This window comes from Rhinichthys klamathensis, unplaced genomic scaffold (genome assembly GCF_029890125.1).
Source record: "Rhinichthys klamathensis goyatoka isolate OS25496 unplaced genomic scaffold, OSU_Roscu_1.1 h1tg000176l_1, whole genome shotgun sequence".
In the NCBI taxonomy this organism is placed as follows: Eukaryota; Metazoa; Chordata; class Actinopteri; order Cypriniformes; family Leuciscidae; genus Rhinichthys; species Rhinichthys klamathensis.
Window position 1 is genome coordinate 9,982,236 of NW_026606705.1, and position 21,003 is coordinate 10,003,238.

Below are 21,003 nucleotides of genomic sequence, written 5' to 3' on the forward strand. Positions count from 1 at the left end.
AATGAGTGAAAAAATAATGTTGACCAGTTACAATATACATTCATATAAATGTTAACGTAAAATCTTAATGACATAAGAATTGGCTATGCGCCAATTACCCATCTGCAAATCCGTAAAAAACAAATAAAACCGCAACAACATAACGTGAATATTAGTAAAAATCGAAGTCAACTGGTGCATTGTGGTAAAATAAGCCCACGATAAACAGCACACCCTCTGTGCAAACAGAGTTTCCTCCATGTTGTGACATTGTGGGTTTAAAACAATGAGTTTATGTGCAATCCACAGTGATATATAGGAGATTGTCTCATAAGAACAGAAAAAAAAAAAAAAATCCCAAATGGAAACTCTTTAATGTCTCAATTCTTTCTCCTACGCATCAATTCGATTAAATGGAGAACAAAAGAAGTCTCATGTTTTTTCAGATGTGTCTCAAAGAGCTCAGTAATCTCACATGTGGCTCCTACAGAGTCTCAAAACTGATGTCAATAATGTCTTAAACTGTAACACACTCAAGAATGTCTTAAATTGATGTGCCAAGATAAGTAAAAATCTGCGTTTTTACTTTTTTCGTCAAAATTAAGTTGCTATCCACATTCATTTTGCCCCTCTATTCTATTCTTGTGTCTCAACACTGGACTTTTTATTTCTTTATAGAAAATTTGACATACAGTAGATGACAGATAAATGAAACAACTGAGAACTCCAGAGAAAGAAAGCGCTCATGTAGGAAACACATTTAGAATATGCCAACGCATCAATTGCATCTGTCGCTGTATAGAAAACTCTTTCCTAACATCACAAAGATGACTAAGTGTCCGTTAAACGGCCTCCATTGACGAGACAGGACAAAGAAAGGACACAGCCATGACATTTGAAAGAGCAACTACTAGTATACAGTAATTGTTGTTGGTGAAAATAAATAAAATTAGTAAAGCAATTTGTTACTATCTTCTCATTTAAAGGCATGAAATGTAATTTGCAATGCAACTTGCTTAATGTGATGCTTCATTTTACTCACTGTGATTTGATTGGAACATGTATGTAAGGCTACAATATTATTGGCTAATGTTAAGTGTCCCCGCCCACATAGCCCTGATTACATCAGCAGAAAAGAAAAGTTGTTTAAGGTGGTGAAAATGTATTACATTTTGGTGAAAGATTAAGACAACAAACTGTTTTGGTCAAAAATAAAGTGTATTTAATTTCCTGTCGACTTTAACAGGCATAACAGTCTAGAGTACACATTAAATCTAACGTTCAACAACAAACGATTAACACAGAGGTGATTCCTTTTAACATACTAAAGGAGAGCCTCTAGACAGTCAACAAAACTTCCCACACCCCAAAGTTCATGGCCAATTTAAATGCACCAAGACCATAGAAACCCTTCCAGGTTGCATGCATTGTCTTGTCAGTCCATTAACAGCTTTGTGAACTGAGACACCCCGACGAGTCCGCGACACCTAGGAATAGTGTGGATAATGGGTCGGACCCCTACACCAGCTCGGACGACCCGCATTCATGCAAGAGGAGCCTGTTGACATGGAAAACGCTGGACCTCCCCCTCTCCTTTTAAGAAGGTTATTTGCATTGAAGAGAACACAGGACACTTCCGTAACATGAAAACAGAATTGTAAATAAAGAGGTCAGCAATAGCAAAAAGGCACTATCAAGGAGTTACAATTAATCAATATATACATTTTAAAAAATTATCACGCCCCCAAATTGTCATTAAAAAACATTCTCATAACTCCAATACGGTAATGAAAATCATTTTGCCTAATTTTTCTTCAGCACAACAAATACCACCACTAAGTATTAAAACTTCTGCATGACAATGATATTTTTAACATCACATTATTGAGAATCAAGGGTTACATTTGGTTAATTGTGATGAATACGACCTTCTTAATGTTTTAAAAATAGGGTTTGTTTTCTTTATGCAGCATTTCTTATTATTTCTTGTTTTTTTTTATATATATATATTTTATTTTAAAATTATAGGTATAAATATGACCTCAACATATTCTTAACATACAATCTTTTTAACTACGTTTATGATTAATATAACTATAATATTTATATTCAGTTTTATTAGTTTTTTTAGATTTTATCTTGTTTTTAATTTAATTTAATCAATTTTAAATAAACACGTTTATAGTCATTCTATTTGTTTTTAAAGTTTTTATGCATAATTTTTTTTATTCCGACCACAGAACCAACTTGAGATCAATTTAATGTATAAAAGGCCATGAAAATAAATGATTGTTTTTCCGTTGTTTTTTGTTTGTTGTGAGAATAACCCAAATAGATATTATTTTTAAGGGGCAAAACAAAACTTTTTTCTTTTCGTCAAAGATGAATTCAGCACTTTTTTAGTAAATAGTCTCTCTCTCTCTCTCTCTCTCTCTCTCTCTCTCTCTCTCTCTCTGTGTGTGGTTCAGGTAATGTGCCTGCGTGTGTGTGTGTGCGTGTGTGTGTGTGTGTGTGTGTGTGTGTGTGTGTGTGTGTGTGTGTGTGTGTGTGTGTGTGTGTGTGTGTGTGTGTGTGTGTGTGTGCGTGTTCTGAAAACCCAGATGACCTCTCTGAAGCACTTGAGTGTCAGTATTGATAAGACTCTACACTGGCCCTATAGTCATTAAACTGAACGGCTCAGGCCAGATGTGACCTCCTTGACCTTTTTAAGTAAATGTCATTGAGAAAAACAGAGATTATTACCCATGATCTATTTTACCCCAAAACCCTAGAGCAGATCACGAGCATAAATCACATATATAAACACTAAAACACTAGGAGACAAGTACGGATCAAAGATCTTTAGTACGCAGGACTTCCTGTTATAACACATCCATCTGACTACAAGAAATAGATAAATAGAGCCAAGCCCACCTGGTTTCACATTATAAATTCAATGAGTTCCGGTAAAAAGTGCTTATTACAGTCAACTAATAAAAAATTTTCTTTTAAATGAATAACTAAAAATGGGATGGATTATTATTTTTTATTTATTTATCGATAAACAAAACTGTATTTTTTAAAGAATACTTTTCAATATAATGAAAATGATGAAAAAAAGCATCTTTCATGTCTCCTGACCCCTGCACTTCAAGCTTACTAAACCAGCTTATCATAAGGAAAGAGAGATAAATAAAATACCAGGCCTGGCCAAGGTTACAGTGGGGCACAGATCATTTTTCCAAATAACACGGATTAAGAACTGAACAGAGAATAGCATTGTGTGAGAATATCTGCCTCTATCGTGAAACACAACCTGCTTTAATGTAAATGTAATTTGAGAGGGCGACTTCATGTTTAAGAGTGAACGTTCAAAGTAGAGAAGAGCTTTTTGTTTTCAAGCGTCGTTGTGAGGTGCGAAAGGTCGTGAACGAAATGGTTATATTGGCTGTATAATCAGGGGGAGGTGAAACCAACCCAACCCCCCCGTATGGGTGACGGCGTTTCTAAAATGGTGGCTTGACACCTCTCAACGACAAGACAAATTCAATACATCTAGGATTTCTAAGCTTAGCCTGAAGGTTCAAAAAAAGTACAAAGTGCATCTCAAAAAGCTAAGACTAAAATGCAAATCACCCTGAAGGCCTCTCGTGATTTTGGTTAAACTACAACTTTTACTCGTTAGTGGCTAAAATGACATTTCAAGTATGTCCATGTCGACTTGCTCAGATGTTGCCTTAAAGACTTGTGCAAGGGTGGACGACATTTCATTTGACATGGACGAAAACAAGGCTGTGAAAGATAGCCGTACTGTCCGTTCAATGTTTTGTACAACTTGGTATACATTTCCAAAAAAAAAAAAAAATCAGTACACCATATTAGTTCCAGTGTCCAAAATTATTATTTCAACAGTGTAAGCAAGTTAAAAAAATGAAATGTTATTTTAAAGAATTAAACTAATTTGACTTATGAAATAGAAATTCTTATGATAATTTCCAATTTGGAATAACTCCATTGGATACTGATATGTATAAAAATGAGTGCTGGGCAACGTTTAATCGCATCCAAAATAAAGGTTTGTGTTTACATGATATAGGCCTATGTGTGTGTACTGTGTATAATTATTTTGTATATATAAATACACACATATGCATGTATATATTTAAGAAATATTTGCATGTATATACTGACACATAATTTATATTATATATAAATAATTTATACATAAATAACACATTTTTCTTAAATATATAAATGCATGTGATGTGTGTGTATTTATATATACAAAATAAGTATACACAATACACACACATCTATTATGTAAACACAAATTTGAATGCGATTAATCGCGATTAATCGTTGCCCAGCACTAATAAAAATATAATTTCTTGGATACATGTCTTGCATAAATGTAATATCCAATAACATTTGATCAACATCCAAATTTTAATCTAAAATTATTAAAACAATTACTATTTTTTAGAAAATATAACCTTAATGGTTTTTATTTCGAACCCTGATTGGTTCTCATTCGTGAGACACGAGCAGAACGAATTTGTGAAGCTAAATTGTTCGTAAAACCTTTCTTACATAAAATATCGCATTGAAATCAATTAGTTTTGCTTGTGTTTCATCAATGCTGGCGATTTCCTGATCAGAGTGATGTAATATTATATTACCCAAAATGCACAGCTTAAAATGTATTGGATGGCCGCCCAAGTATCACATTTCCCAAGCCTTTCCCCATAAAAACGTCCAAAAAGTCCCCAACAGCAAGAGCATGTCGCTCAAACAGCAAAGTTTGCCATCAAATACATGCTTCCATTATATAGTGGCATTGTCGTACACTGGTATTAACAATGCTATTGAATTACAGGCTGGCCATTGTAGAAAAGCGTGTGCTAGTTCATGCATGCTGAGTGAAAACAGGAAAGTCTTTGAAAGCAAAAAGAACTTTAATTTCCCTTATAATCCCTAAATGCGGTGCATGGATGGCCTTTGGAGTATATTTCTAAAAACGTATAGAGTCGGTCAGTGTTGGACACATGTAATGTCACACTTTTTGGCCGTTGGCTGAAATAGATGCTTTTCTAGCTCCTTAGTGTCAAGGACAAAGACGTCTTTTATGTGCGGCAGAATAGGGTCAGGACGGAGCGGAAAGTGTGTCGTGTTACACGCGAACAGGTTCCCCTTCCGACTTCCCAGCCCGGGGAATCACGGATCTGGATTGCGTCTGATCCGTCGGTCTAAATCAAACCCCTGAGAATGGGACCTCCACTTCACCTGAGCTCACAGGTCAGGCCTAGTCGGTTAAAAAACGCACCTCGATGACTACCCAACCTGTCCGGACTTCCCAACCAGCAATCTGTCTGAACAAACAGCCATTTAATCCTGGGCGAGAGTTCGCAGCGTTCTTAAAGAGGCTTAGAAAAATCTACAAAGAGGCGGAAAGTTTATATATCATTCTTCGTTGAATGCTGCCATTCAGTGATTCTATGCGTTGTTGGGTTTCCTTGTCACTTCAAGAGCGCTTCGGATTTCTGTTGAGTTTGAGGAAGTTGCTTTTAAGATTGTGTGAAGACGGGCAGAATTCATCCTCACAGAAGGCATTCTGTAGAACATCATCAAACATCTGTGACATTTCTGGAGACCACAGGTGGAGTTAATGGTTAAGAGCTCAGTAGTATTGCCTAAGGGAGATGCCATTTTCAGACAAGCACCTAAAAGGCGTTTCTTGAAAAAAAAAAAAAAGGCCTGTGATTTATGTTCCAAGTTGCCTCCACTGCACCGGTAAAGCTATATGTGTGAGGCGTAGCTCCATGAGTTTTACGGGAAAATCCACTCAATTAAAGGAATGTTTGGGGTTCAAGACGAGTTATGTACGTCAAACAGACAGTAATTTCTCATCGATTTGTCAAAAATTGTAATGAAAATTACTAAAGACCTTACAATGGCAATCTATGGAAGCTTGTTTCCGCCACAGAATAAAACATTTTAAAAGATAATTGCGACTTTTTATCTCAGAATTGTGAGATATAAACATGCAATTCTGAAAAAAAAGTCAGAATTTCAAGTTTATTTCTCGCAATTGCGAGTTTATATCTCACAATTATGACTTTATAACATGCAATTGCGACTTTACATCACGCAATTCTGAGAAATAAAGTCAGAATTGTGAGATAAACACTCAAATTTGCACATGGTTTGTCTTAAAGCATATTAAAAACAACATAGACATATAAAAAGCATTAAAGGAGAACTCCAGCGCAAAATGAACCTTTGGTCTAATAAAACATTGGTACCTAGTCAACCGTTCTCTGAGATTTGTTTTCATAATAATTGAATGTAAAGAGTTTTATCTCTAAAAACTGCTTAGCGTATAACGCTAGTAATGGGGGCATATAATAAGTAAAAAGAAATCGCTAGTTAATACCACTAACAAGGCTCAAAATAGCCCCACACGAACACAGTAACATAATGAGGGTCCCTACATGCAAAACGAAGCATTGAGAACTTTGTAAGTGTACAGACCGTTTAATAAGAAGATATTTTATAAAGACAGTCCACTTCGTGTATACAGACAGGAGCCATCTTTGGAAAACAGTCTCGACTAGTCAAACCACGAACACCATTCATATAGTTTAGAAGTTCACTGAACTTCATACAGTTCAGCTCACTTAGCACGTCGTTCGTGGTTTGACTAGTCGAGACTGTTTTCCAAAGATGGCTCCTGTAAAGATTGCAACGTCGAAACATTTATTTTCTGTAAAGCTGCTTGTAAAAAGTAATGTGAAACTTATTGACCTGTGGTAAGTTTATATATTTAATCTTTCACTACTGTCATGTTCATGTGAAACCGGTAAAAGCCAGGTATGATTTGCATGCACAATATTTGTAAGGATATCAAATGGGACATAACTACCCACAAATTACTGTTTACATTGAGCAAACTCCACCCAAAAGCAAGTACATATCCAGCAAAGTTTCAACTCAGAACAGTAGTTCCACTGTTACAAGGACGATTTAGACAACTTTATAGAAAGAGACGATTTAAGCTCTTCAACAAAAATATGGGCAACATATTTCCGATTTAAGCTCATTGGAATGACTTTGTAAACTTCCATTGCAAGCTACTGTAAACAGACTTTTGTTTCTTTTGACAATCAGAGCGAGTTGCAATTGTTTTCTGATGCAGCGCAGAAGTATTTAAACCAGACAATTCCTTTACAATTTGCAAAAAGTTCAAATGGCAACAGTGAAAGGCCGATATTCATTATCACAAAAATTCCAAGCAGTCAAGGGCAAACGAAGCCTGAAAACATTACCGCTTAAACAAAACCATATAATTAGCGCACAAAGGCAAAACAATGCCGAGCCATGTTTTCATGTAAACTACCCTGGAATGACCCAAACCTGGAGCGGTTATTGTTTGCCCCTCTTGGCACCGGTTCGAGACCTCATCGCTGTCTCTGTCTTCTCTCTCCACCTTCAAATGAGTTTGCAAGATTAAACATGAATCAAATTCCTTTCCTGCTCATTTAACAGAGATGCAGACAGCTCGCACTGTTATTTTAGTTTAATTAATGTTCAGGTTTCCCGGCCTCGGCTGTATTCCGCTATCAGAGAGCAGGAATGTGAGGAGGATTTCTGATCTTCATCTCTCTTGAAAAATAAGGTTGAAGGCCTTTATAAACATGAACAAATTCTAAAGAAACCTGCGGTTAACCAAAATTGCTAGTATCAGATACATAGAGGCCATTTACCTGTCTGTTAATAAAGGGCAATGTTCAAGAGGGGGAAAAAAGATGGGTAAGAGAACAGTGCTGACATTTTTGTTTGCCTCAGTGATCTAATAACAGTTTCGACAGACACTGTGGGGACGGATGTAGCATTGCAGGCAAAGTGAAAAGCTTCAATAAAACTCAGTTTGTTTAAAGTACACAGACCTTGAGTCGTTTTTGTTATGTCTACCCAACTTCAGCAATGAAACAGAGTGTTCGCATCTAGAGAAAATAATATACAAAACACACATCGTGGCAGTTATAAGTATTGGTGGCATATTTGTACAATCTCATTTGTACATTTTCATACTATCTGCTTACACCCTACTGAGGGTTAGGTTTAGGAACGGACCTTCGTGTTTAGATATTTTCTAAAATGTGTACGTTTTTGTACGACTCAAATCATACATATTCATATTAATTTCGCCAAAACGTAAAATAGTCAAGTTTTCCCATGAGACCGGGATGGAACATTAAAGATGCTGGGTGGTGAACTAAAATTTCCATATAACATTTCCATGACTTCAAATTCAAAACAAATTAAGATGCAACCAAAATGGGCAACGCTTTAGATTACAGACCGGAAAGTACTGCGTAATTAAAGCGATTTTACAGCGTAACCTTCGGTAATTATAGTGTACCTATAACGTACTTACAATATAAGTATAAGGGAACAATATTTTAAGTTTGGGGAATAAAGGGGTAACATATAAAAATATTTATACTGTAAGTATCATATAACTAAGGGGTACTTATTCTACTTTTATGATATAACAATCTTACATTTGGGAGCAATTTAGCAAGAACATACCTTTTTGAAATAATGGTGAGCCAGTACATTTTGTATAGGCTTTTTAAAAATTACAGGGTACATATCTATGCATTTATAAAGTAATCTTTTTAACAAAACGAAAACTATTGCAACTTTTGCTTAAATATTGGGGAAAGATACTCTTGTTCCATGTAGTTACAGGGTAAGTGTGACATTGCGGGCAGTAAATTAAAGTGGTGTTTGTTACCCTCTTGTTCCATGTATACTTACAGGGTAAGTACAATAAAAATGCATACACAATCTTTTATCACTGACTCGGAAACCTTTATTTATTATACAAGCACCACTTACCCTGTAACCACATGAAACCAGATATATTTCCCAGTATATAAAAAAAATTGCAATAGTCTTAGCTTTTCTTGCATTGAAACATGTTAGCCCAAACGTAAACATCTGCACTTTTGCTATCAAAAAAAAAAGAAGATTTTTTTTTATTATTATAAATGCATAGATGTCATTTTTAAAAAGCCTATACAGTATGTATTGCCTTGGTACACAATTATTACAAAAAGGTACGCAGTGTATGTTCTCGTTAAATTGCTCCCAAATGTAAGATTGGTGTATAATAATAGTAGAATAAGTACCCCTTAGTTCTATAATACTTACAGTATAAATATTTTTTTATTTCTCCTGGTTTTTACCCCTTTATTCCCCAAACTTTACATATTGTTCCCTTATACTTGCATGTAAGTACTTTATAGGTACACTATAATTAATAATAATTACAGAAAGTTACTTAATTACACAGTACTTTCCGGGCTGTAATCTAAAGCGTTACCCCAAAATGTCATCAAAATGAAATTAATTACTTTTTGGTGCAAGTAAAACTTAAAATAAAGTTTATAAAACTTGAAACCTGATAATAAACATAATAAATATATCACTTTAAACATTTTTAAATGATACCAGTTGGCCCAACATTGACAGCCCTAAAATATGATATAAAATAAAAACAAAGAAAACTCTAAACAAAAAGAAAATCAAGGATAAGGTGAAAACTAACAAAAAACTAATCTAAATGAAAAGAAAAATGCTAATAATAGCAACCACAGTAAAAACCGAAAAGCAAAACAAACAGCTTAGCATTACGGCAGTGAGTTTTGCATGTGGAAGCATCGCTTAACACCTTCTTCATACAATACTATAAAAAAATAATAACACTAACGTTAGTTCATAACACTTTCTCCTACTATTTCAGCCTCATTAATGAATAAGTGAGATTTGTCCCTTTAAAGTTTAAACAAAGTATGTTTGCCAGAGTGACGCCCACAGCATGTCCGTGACCTCAGAGGTCAGAGGGTCGTGTGTAGATGAGGCAGAAGGACAGTCACACCTGGAGTGGAGATCTCCTCTGGTAATGACATGTAGATGACAGGGGACAGGCAGTGCAGTTTTACAGTGATTAAAGTCTCTGTCTGTCTCTCTTACAGCTGTTGTGTGCATGTCACAAAGCAGATCTGAGGACACAGCTGGCCAGCCCTACTCTGACCCCGTCTGCTCACACAACACACGCATGAACCACACAGGAACAGCTTCTACAACTTAAGCCAACTCACGTTAACTTAAGTAAAGTGGTCCTTGCACTTTTTTCATTACCGCTTTAATTAGCCTATCAGCTCTATGAATTAGTTGTACGTTTAGCCTACATATCGCGGCATATCATTCATAACTGTCATTGCAAAACAGATTACTCAGCTCATTACCCCATTTACTCACAGGTAGGCCTGAAGGGAATCGACAGCTGCCGAATTCCATAGAAAAGCCCCGCCGATTTCCCTCATTCACAGAGTTCAACACACGCACTGCTTCGCGTGTTTCCGTTGCGAAAGACTTGATCATCACATTGAATTTGATCAATTCAAAAAGTCAGAATGTTACAGTTGCCTCCATCAGGGGGAAGAGGTATAACATTATGATATTTTTCAATTATATCTCAAATAAGAGCAAACATCAAAGTGGCTAATAATATAACTGATTTTATAGTACTTAAATATAGTAAATATATAGTACTTATAGTAATATTGCATTGAATAGTTTCACCTTTATATGATACTAATTCTTTTAGTTGTCCGGAATATTTGTATTATTAAGACAAAAGTCTATGTGAAATCTACTCATGTGAAATAATTTAAATCTAAAATATATTGATCAATTAATAAAATAAGAAGTCTTCGACTACATATTTTGATTAATTTATGTTCATTACGCATTTGAAAAGATTACATTATCATAACTTGTTACAATTAGCCCCGAACGATAAAATCATACACAGCTACTAATAACATTCTTAATAATGTTTGTTACATTTAAACTATATATATATATATATACACATACACAAGCCAAAAATCACTTTATTTATAATTTAGCTTATGTTTATAATAGTTTCAAAAGTCTTGCAGGGACTTTGAAACAGGTTTCAAAACGCAAGTTTTTAAAAACGATATCGTTATCGTCTCCATGTAAACTACAAAAACGTGAATTTGTGAACACGGGGACATCATGTGCATGTGTACGTGTTCAGTCTATAGGTGCGTAGTGTTTCATTTCAAAGTGACATCGCCAACTACTGGCCTGGCATGAATAATACAGCGTTTTTAGTCGGTTTCGCGTATCCGTGTGAACGGGGATCGTTTTGACAACGTTGTCGCCTGTACACGAAAAACGCAAAGAAAAAAGTTTCCTTTTTTCTTGTAAACGTACCCTAAAACAGATTATTTGGAGAACGTTTAACAAGAAACTACTATTTCAGTCTTTCTATTCACAATTCCATGTTTATTTCAATGTGTCTCTTGCCATTTCTTTGTAATTTTTTGTAAAATTAACAAAAACAAAAACAAATCTACTAACAATTTCTGAGTAAAAATCCTAGACCATTGTTTTTTTTCAGTGCAGTCAGTGCAGAAGATGTAAAAAGTGTGCAAGATCCATGTGGGCCTAAACATTTAATCTACAAACCTCAACCAACCCAATTACAAGAAATCATTTTTGTAGGATATGAAGCTTCAAGTCCCAACTGAAATACAAGTTCAGAGAGTTTGGCAATGCAATGTTGAATATGCGAGTCCTGCAGCGTTGAGTGGGCTATACCGTCAACTACATGAGACGCAAACGCAGTGGCCCACGGGCAGAAGCTCACCCCGTTGAAGGAGTCTGCGTGTATCGGCAGGATCAGCTCGCTGACTTCAGGGGGAAAAGAGGAAGAAACTGGCTAGAAGTGATAAATCACCTCCCCTCCTCTCTTTGGATGTGACATGGATCTTAATCGAAAGATAAAGACATCAAAAAAATGGGGAAATTCAGTTTCCCCGGTACAAATGACGGCTGGCTCCATCTATCTTGAGGCTGCGACAGATGGCTTATCACCCGTATTGATCCAGTGAAACAAAGCACAAAGGTGCAGGGTTAAAAAAAAACGGCATCATTTTGCAGAGGACACCCCTAAAATCGGGAAAGGCCTTGTTGAATGTTAACAGACACAGATAAGAGAGATTAGGTTACTTTTCAAACACGCAGCCCTCACTCCGTCATGTTTGCTGTGCAAACTGGTGTTGTTTTAGGCTAGAATGGCTCTTGTTTTGACTAGAATGTTAACTTGCTTTTATCAGGGGCATATCTGGGACTTGTGTGTGTCCCCAAGTACTAGGATAAATAATTAAAAAGTCGATAAGGAAAACACCTGTTCAGGAGTGAAAGATAACAGTGTCGGAATAGTGTTCCATTTGTGAGGTAAACTAAAAAAATGTGAGTTGTGCGGTAACAGTAAAAGTAACGGGTTTTATTTTAGTCCATAATATTACTTTAGGTTAAACCTCAGTTTTTGAGGGTCAGATCAGGTAGAAAATGATACAATTTATATATATATATATATATATATATATATATTTTTTTTTTATTACTTTTCACAGTGTCAAGTATGAAAAAAGTGCTGCTAGGAGTATCCCTTTAGAAATCAAGTAACAAAAAACATGAAAATTTGGTAATATATATATATATATATACACTCACCGGCCACTTTATTAGGTACACCTGTCCAACTGCTCGTTAACACTTAATTTCTAAGCAGCCAATCACATGGCGGCAACTCAGTGCATTTAGGCATGTAGACATGGTCAAGACAATCTCCTGCAGTTCAAACCGAGCATCAGTATGGGGAAGAAAGGTGATTTGAGTGACTTTGAACGTGGCATGATTGTTGGTGCCAGAAGGGCTGGTCTGAGTATTTCAGAAACTGCTAATCTACTGGGATTTTCACGCACAACCATCTCTAGGGTTTACAGAGAATGGTCCGAAAAAGAAAAAACATCCAGTGAGCGGCAGTTCTGTGGGCGGAAATGCCTTGTTGATGCCAGAGGTCAGAGGAGAATGGCCAGACTGGTTCGAGCTGATAGAAGGGCAACAGTGACTGAAATAACCACTCGTTACAACCGAGGTATGCAGCAAAGCATTTGTGAAGCCACAACACGCACAACCTTGAGGCGGATGGGCTACAACAGCAGAAGACTCCACCGGGTACCACTCATCTCCACTACAAATAGGAAAAAGAGGCTACAATTTGCAAGAGCTCACCAAAATTGAACAGTTGAAGACTGGAAAAATGTTGCCTGGTCTGATGAGTCTCGATTTCTGTTGAGACATTCAGATGTTAGAGTCAGAATTTGGCGTAAACAGAATGAGAACATGGATCCATCATGCCTTGTTACCACTGTGCAGGCTGGTGGTGTAATGGTGTGGGGGATGTTTTCCTGGCACACTTTAGGCCCCTTAGTGCCAATTGGGCATCGTTTAAATACCACGGCCTACCTGAGCATTGTTTCTGACCATGTCCATCCCTTTATGGCCACCATGTACCCATCCTCTGATGGCTACTTCCACCATGTCACAAAGCTCTAATCATTTCAAATTGGTTTCTTGAACATGACAATGAGTTCACTGTACTAAAATGGCCTCCACAGTCACCAGATCTCAACCCAATAGAGCATCTTTGGGATGTGGTGGAACGGGAGATTCGCATCATGGATGTGCAGCCGACAAATCTGCGGCAACTGTGTGATGCCATCATGTCAATATGGACCAAACTCCCTGAGGAATGCTTCCAGCACCTTGTTGAATCTATGCCACGAAGAATTGAGGCAGTTCTAAAGGCAAAAGGGGGTCCAACCCATTACTAGCATGGGGTACCTAATAAAGTGGCCAGTGAGTGTATATATATATATATTGTGAGGACAGTGTGAGTGGTGCTTGCCCATGCAAAACTCACCAGCATGATTCTCAGTGGGTGGTTGCTAGGGCACTTCTATGCATTTATTTTGACTGGGTTTTAACATGTTGCTATGCGGTTACTAGAGTGTTCTGGGAGTCAAAAGAGACCATCCCCAAGTCTCTATGATATTTTGGTCCGTAGATATGCCTAATGTTCCTTGGGTTGTTTATGTATGTGCCCCAGTTTCATTGTATGCCAGGACAAAATGATGAGTCTGATTAGTTAAAAGTAAAATCAATGTTTACTACTTAGGCTTGGTGGTTAAAGCCTTTAACACTTAACTTTAGTTCAACCAACCAAAAAAAAAAAAAAAACTGATGTCGTTTCAAACCCACAATACACATTCCAAAGTGTCCCTTCTAAAGTAAATCTGTTCATCATATAGGCTAAAGCAATCATATCTCTACACAAGACTTGTATTAAACCACTCGATTCATATGGGTTCATTTTACAAACAATGTATGACCTTTTTGGATCTTCTAAATTTTGATTACCTGAACTTTCAATGAAGGGACAAAAACCTCTTAGGTTTCATTAAAAACATCTTCATTTGTGTTTCGAAGAGTAACCAAAGTTTTGTTTTATGGGTTTGGAATGGCATGAGGGTGAGTAAATGATGACAGAATTTTCATTTTTGGGTGAACTATCCCTTTAAGTTTGACCAAAAGCAAACAGAAACACATTTAAACTGATATATCTTAACATAGCAAATACTAGAAGGAAAATCAATCATTTAACTAAATTATTTCTGTCTAAGCTGGCTTCTTCTAAGACTCAAATATCGCATGGTCAAAAAACATTTGCTTTCTGAGGATGGTTGAATTGGAAATTAAGACACCTGATTCAATTCACTCATAGACCAGAGTATAGCCGTTAAAATCTAGCTAAGAGCTCTGTCACATGTTTTCCCTTTAGGGCCGTTTCCTTTCCCCTGGGCTGGAGGTGAAGAGGTCACACAACCAGTGTTAATGGTTACCTAACATCTGACATGTGGGTATGTCCAAGGAATAAAATGCATTAGTTTATTAGACAAGAGAGAAAGAGATCTGTGTGGAATTTGAGGGGGTCAAAGAGGGCGGGAACTGCAATGGCGATGGAAACCGATGTGTCTTTGTCATGAATGAGAGAGCATAGCATGAATGCGGCTCATTACGACCCCAACAATGACCATGAGCATGCAGATTCAGATGAGGGCCGGCAATCAGACCAACAAAGACACGGTCGTAAAGCCACAGAACACAGACAAGAGAGCCGTATTCTGTGGGATGTATTTGAATTGCAAGTTGCAAATTAACAGGAAGGCCGGTGTGTGGGAGGAAGAGAGAGAGGTAGAAAAGGAGGACAGAAACCGAGAAGGAAGAGTGTGAGATTTGAGAAGCTGATGCCATTTGAAGAGGCTGGCTGGACATATGAGCATGGTGTAATCTAACACTGCCACAGATATGATCATAATAAAGCATTGTAGTAACACACTAACAAGCCATGCTCTTCGTGTGTCGGTCAAAAATGACAGAATTTATTTATTTATTTATTTTTGATTTTTTTATACTAAATTATATTAACGCTGTATTTATAATCCATTTATTCACTTTTTGAGCATAGACCTGAAAATTAAATTTTCAACTTAAACTTTCGTAACTCTTGAATGCTTTAGAGCACAGACTTAAGTGCTTTGATCTCTTTTAAAAGAGGACCCTTGGCAGATTTTTTGCTCAAGTGAAAAAAGTTTTTAAAAAAAGAGAACTTTTTGTGCAGAAAAATACTATTTTCAATTTTTATATGAAATATATGTTCAAAATCACGTTTTACTCTAAACTTGCAAGAAAATCAAACCAAGTTGTGTTCCAAATTTGAGCTTGATATCTCAAAAAATTAGCTTTCAGTAAGATTTTGTTTGGCTGCAGTACCAAAAGTTTTCACACAATTAGCATTCATTTCCAATGCGGTCATTATTGACCGCAAGGAGCACACGTGTGACTATATTTTATACGATATTATATTTTTGTGTGTGTGTGTGTTTACATGACAAGTGCCAAAACCTTTACCAAATTTTGTAAAAAAAAATTATCAAAAATGACCAAAGAGCACCAGAGGGTTAAATCAATTATAATCATTTTAAATCCACTCAGTACCAGTCATTTACAAATGGCCAGGTCGATTAAACAGCTTATATTTGGTCTTTTTATATTATTGGCATTGACCAAAACTGTAATAAATTATAATGAAAAGATATCCCTGATCTGTCAGTGAGTAGTAATTCATGATATTTAGTTCCATTTCTCCAAAAGTGCACAGCCATCACATACTTAGAGGCACCTAATTCAACAATAATAATGTGTTGCTTATCTCAAGCATTTCATAACAGAACACTAACCGGGATCTCGATATAACAGTGAGCAGAGTGAACCGAGACCTCATTCTCACACAAACTTTTTTTTGCCTTCTTCGACATTTCTAACAAACACCTCATAAGCAGAAGAACAGGATTTGTAATTCAGCCTGCAGCAAACGCACACTGAAAACATGCAGCTAATCGGAGCAGCAGCTCCATCATTAACATTAACCCAATGACATAATACATATTAGTTTGTCTGTATCAAATTAGTTTTTTCCAACCTTTCTATGCTGGAAAATCTCAAATTTAAAGAGTCATTCCAGGCAAAACCAGTTAATGCAAAAGATACAAAGAGAAGTTAACTGACCTGTGACAGAAACTTTCATGGTGGCCTCCAGAGGTCTGTTGTTATCCAGATCTTTGCTGAGTTTCAGCTCTCCAGTATCCGAGTTTAGAATCAGCAAACTCAGCTCATTCCCTTCAATGAAGCTATACTTGAGTTTATCTGACACATCTGGGTCGTGAGCTGGTACCTTTCCTATAATCCCAGACGGAAAGCTATTGGATTTGTTGGTGACGTAGTTATTGAAGATAATCTCAAAATTCTGCAGGACCGGATCGTTGTCATTGACATCAACCACACGGATGTGGACGACTGCACTGCTGACCAGAGGGGCAGACGTGGCCTGCACTTGTATGACATACTCCCGTTTGGTCTCGTAGTCCAAATCCATAAGCAGTTTTAAGTCTCCAGTTAACATATCCAAGTCAAAGACTTCAGGGTTATTTCCTGCTAGAATTTGGTACAATATCTGAGCATTGGTGCCTTCGTCGGGGTCCATGGCTAAGATCTGGGCCACCACTGAATCAACAGGGCTGTTTTCTTTGACGTCGATGAACAGTTCATTCTTCTCAAAAACAGGAGCATTGTCATTGGTGTCCAACACAGAAATCTGGATCTCCACTGCTGCTTTGAGAGGAGGAACACCTTTATCTACAGCAAAGGCCTTCAGGTTATAGACTGGAATGTTCTCTCTGTCCAGCTTCCGGTTGATTCGGATAATTCCAGAGTACGTCTCAATCATGAAGTCTCCTTCCCCATCGTCACCTCCTTGAAAGGTGTAGCTCACACGTCCGTTAGACCCCGAGTCCCTGTCGGAAGCAGATATCTGGAGCACGCTGGTCATCAGAGAAGCATCTTCCAACACGGAACCCTGGTATTTGTCCCTCCCAAACTGTGGAGTGTTATCATTGGCGTCCAGAACGATAATTTCCACATACGTGGTATCAGACTTCTGTGGGATTCCATTGTCACGGGCAATGATGACGAGTGTGTAGGAGGCTAGATCTTCATAGTCGATCTCCATCTGTGTGGTGATGGCACCTGTGTCCGGATCAATCTTAAACTGTGGTACGTTGTCCTCCATGATGTAGGTAATGCGTGCATTCTCACCTGTGTCCTCATCCGTTGCACTGATTACCACAACAGTTGATCCAATGGGTTGGTCCTCGCTGAAGGTCTGATGGTAGCTGGCGCTCTGGAACACGGGTCTGTGAGTGTTAGCATCAGTTACGTTGATGAACACCTGTACGGTGTCAAAGCGTGTACCGTCAGAGGCGGTGACAGTCAGAACGTACTGCCGTTCCTTTTTGTAATCTAACGGATACGCCAGCGTGATTAGTCCAGCTCCACTTTGACTAGTGATGGCAAACCGGTTCCGCGTGTTACCACTGGAGATCTGATAGGTGACCACACTGTTTACATCACGGTCCAGAGCTGTGACAGTTAACACACTAGACCCTACAACCGCATCTTCATTGATTTTCAGTGAGTACTCCTTCTCAGTGAACGTAGGGATGTTGTCGTTCACATCTAGGATGGTGATGCTAATGCTTGCTGAGGACGACATCACCGGAAATCCATTGTCTCTGGCTTCCACTCCGAAGGTGTAATACTCAGTGGTTTCCCTGTCCAGCTCAGTACTGACTGTTACCCATCCAGTGCTGTTATTGATGGTGAAGGGGAAACCTGGAGTGGTGTCTGTGAGGCGGTAATCCAAAAGGGCGTTTTCGCCGGAGTCAGAATCAATGGCCTGAATGTGAATCACAGAATATCCAATGGGCACGTTCTCTAAAACGGTGGCTTGGAAAGGAGTGCTTACAAACCTGGGAGCATTGTCGTTCACATCCACAACTTGGATGACAACAATGCCGGTGCCGTTAATAAGAGGAGGCCTGCCTCCATCCTGTGCCTTTATGCGTAAACTATACTCTCTGATCAATTCGTAGTCCAGGGGATTGATGACATCAATGGCTCCAGTTGGGGTGTGAATGAAGAACTGACCTTTTACGTTGCCGCTGATTATACTGTAATGAACCTTACCATTATTGCCCTCGTCTCGGTCAGAGGCTTCAACCTGGGCCACTTTAGTGTTAATTGCCACATTTTCCGGCACCTGGACTACATATCTCTTCTCACTAAACTGAGGGTAATTGTCATTTTCATCTTCAACTGTGATGTACACTGTCGCAGTAGCACTGCGGGGTCCAGGGTCCTTTCCTTGGTCATTGGCCTCTACTATCAATTGATACTGGGCCATGGTTTCTCTGTCTGGACGCAACCGAATCTTAACCAGTCCATTCCGGGAATCGATTTCAAACCCGGAATTAACATCTTCGCCATTCACAATCTTATATATCATGTTTGCATTGGATGGTGCATCTCCATCTGTCGCCCTCACCGTAATCACCTCAAAACCAACTTCCATATTTTCTCTTATCCTAACCCTATATTCATTCTGCTCAAAAACGGGTCCGTGGTCGTTGGTGTCACTTACTGTAACGGTCAGGTATGACGTGGCTGTGCGTCGCGGCGTGCCATTATCAGTAGCTGTGACTTTAAAAACGTGTGTCTCTTTAACTTCTCTATCTAAGGGCTGGACAGTCTCGATGCTGCCGGTTTGAGGGTCTATCCGAAAGAAGTCCTTAGAACGGGTGTCGAATACTGCTTCCATGCCATACTCGATCTTTCCCGCGTCTCCAGGGTCGCTGTCAGTCGCTTTGACGGTAATGACGCGCGTCCCCGCAGGCTGGTTCTCGGGCACTGAAACCTGGTAGCTCGATAACTGAAACTGAGGCGCTGAATCCACTGCTCGCTTTATTCTCGGTTTCCATTGATTTGATACGTCTTGCATAGAATTGAATAATGAAGTTTGGATTGAGGAGAATCGTAATGTAAGGCACAAAGAGAAGGGCTCACCGTTTGAATCGCGAAACGAACAGCGAATAGTGTTTTTAAAGCGTCTCAAGTCCGTCTCCAAACAGTACGCGTCCTTCACAAGTAAAGTCCCGTTACGCAAAAACACATTCAGGTGGTCTGAGGTGCAAGAAGAAGCAAAAACGCCAGAGTGTCTTGTGAAGGCAGGTAAATAATCCTTAAAATTAAGGAGTAAATCACCTGGAGAAAAGCAGGAAGTTAGTCCAAAGTTATAAATGCAGTCCACGTTAACATCAGGCTTACTCACTCTCTTCCTTTTATATTTGAACACGCAATTGCGTCCGTGTACAAATACATTAAAATGTGCGTTAACTAGTCCTTCAGTTGTTAATGATGTCATTTTAAAATAAAGAGGCAGCGCGCACTGATGGGCGCGCGCACAGTCCACCTCTCCATTTAAACGCACTACTCCATCTCTCCAATCCACTTTAATAAAGTTCCCAATGTACTTGGAAGTTAAAGTCCTGTCTATTTTATAAGTCCAACCTGGTCCAAGTGACAAATTGGCAAGAACAGCTCCAGAATGTAAAGTCTCCGAGAGGTGCAAGTCAAAACATCCCATGAGAGGAGCGCAGAGGAGAAGGTGGACCCATAATAACCAACGCATTACTAAATCCATAGTGTAAAACTCCACAAAACATGCAGAAAAAAAACACGTCAGCTCTCCTTCTGCCGGCACGTCGACCTTCTTTTATCCTTCATTGTAGCTTTTTAACAGCAGAAAAAACAGTTTGTCAGGCTGGTATCCATGGAGCCAAGTGACATTATCCACGTTAAGTTTTAAATGAGAACAAAATGGCTCCGTGCGTGCGCGTCTCTCCCCCCCGCACACACACACACACACACACACACAGTCATTAACATAAACCTGCACTGCACCTCCTCTCAGGACTAAAGAATAACTCTCATGGAAATTCAACTATTGTTATGTACCGCTGCATATTCCTTGGTTCTTTTGCGACTTTTCTTAAGCGAGCGACGCGGCGCGTCAAACTAACTATCCTATTATAGCCTAATAAATTAAGTTTCGCGATTAAACAGTTTCATGCGCGACTGTCCACATGTTGTGGACGCGAATGCTTTCATTATAAATAAACGCAGTTTACAATGCAATTTATAATGGATAGTTTGTATGTTAGTTGGTTGCGCCGTTGATTCGCTCGCTTGCAGTTTAGACTAATATAAAGTTTTCTGCTTTTTGTCTACTAAAGTGACATGAATTCACACCACGTGTTTAAATCACTCAGTGGACAAGCGGCTTAAGTAATAAAGAGTTATCAATGCTGGATTCTCTTGTTTATCCTCTATACAAACTATTACAGAACCAGCCATTGTTTTCACCAGCATGCCACAATACAGTTATTATAATTAAGCAGTGATAATATCAGACATTTAAAAACCCTCATAGATCCTTACACATGGGACATTAAAAAAAGTTTTAGAATTTCTTTTTAAACATTAAAATGTTTGGAGCAAAAAAACAAACAAAAAAAAATCACAAAAATTATGTTTTTGACATTTTTTTTTTTTTTTTTTTTAAATACAATATCCATATGA

The 21,003-nt window shown here is 38.1% G+C and overlaps 1 protein-coding gene across 8 annotated transcripts in view; it reads right to left on the reverse strand.

Annotated features, from left to right (window-relative positions):
- Positions 1 to 20,276, reverse strand: part of celsr1a (cadherin EGF LAG seven-pass G-type receptor 1a) — a 107,377-nt gene extending 87,101 nt beyond the window's left edge. For 4 of the 8 annotated variants that reach the window (XM_056260398.1, XM_056260396.1, XM_056260395.1 and 1 more), the window contains exon 1: positions 16,537 to 20,273. In XM_056260398.1, the coding sequence (XP_056116373.1) occupies positions 16,537 to 20,065 (3,529 nt within the window). In that variant the 5' untranslated portion in view covers positions 20,066 to 20,273. Of the gene's footprint in view, positions 1 to 16,536 lie in introns of all 8 variants that reach the window. The other 4 variants (XM_056260392.1, XM_056260391.1, XM_056260394.1 and 1 more) reach the window with 3 other exon arrangements.
- Between the last annotated feature and the right edge of the window lie 727 nt (positions 20,277 to 21,003).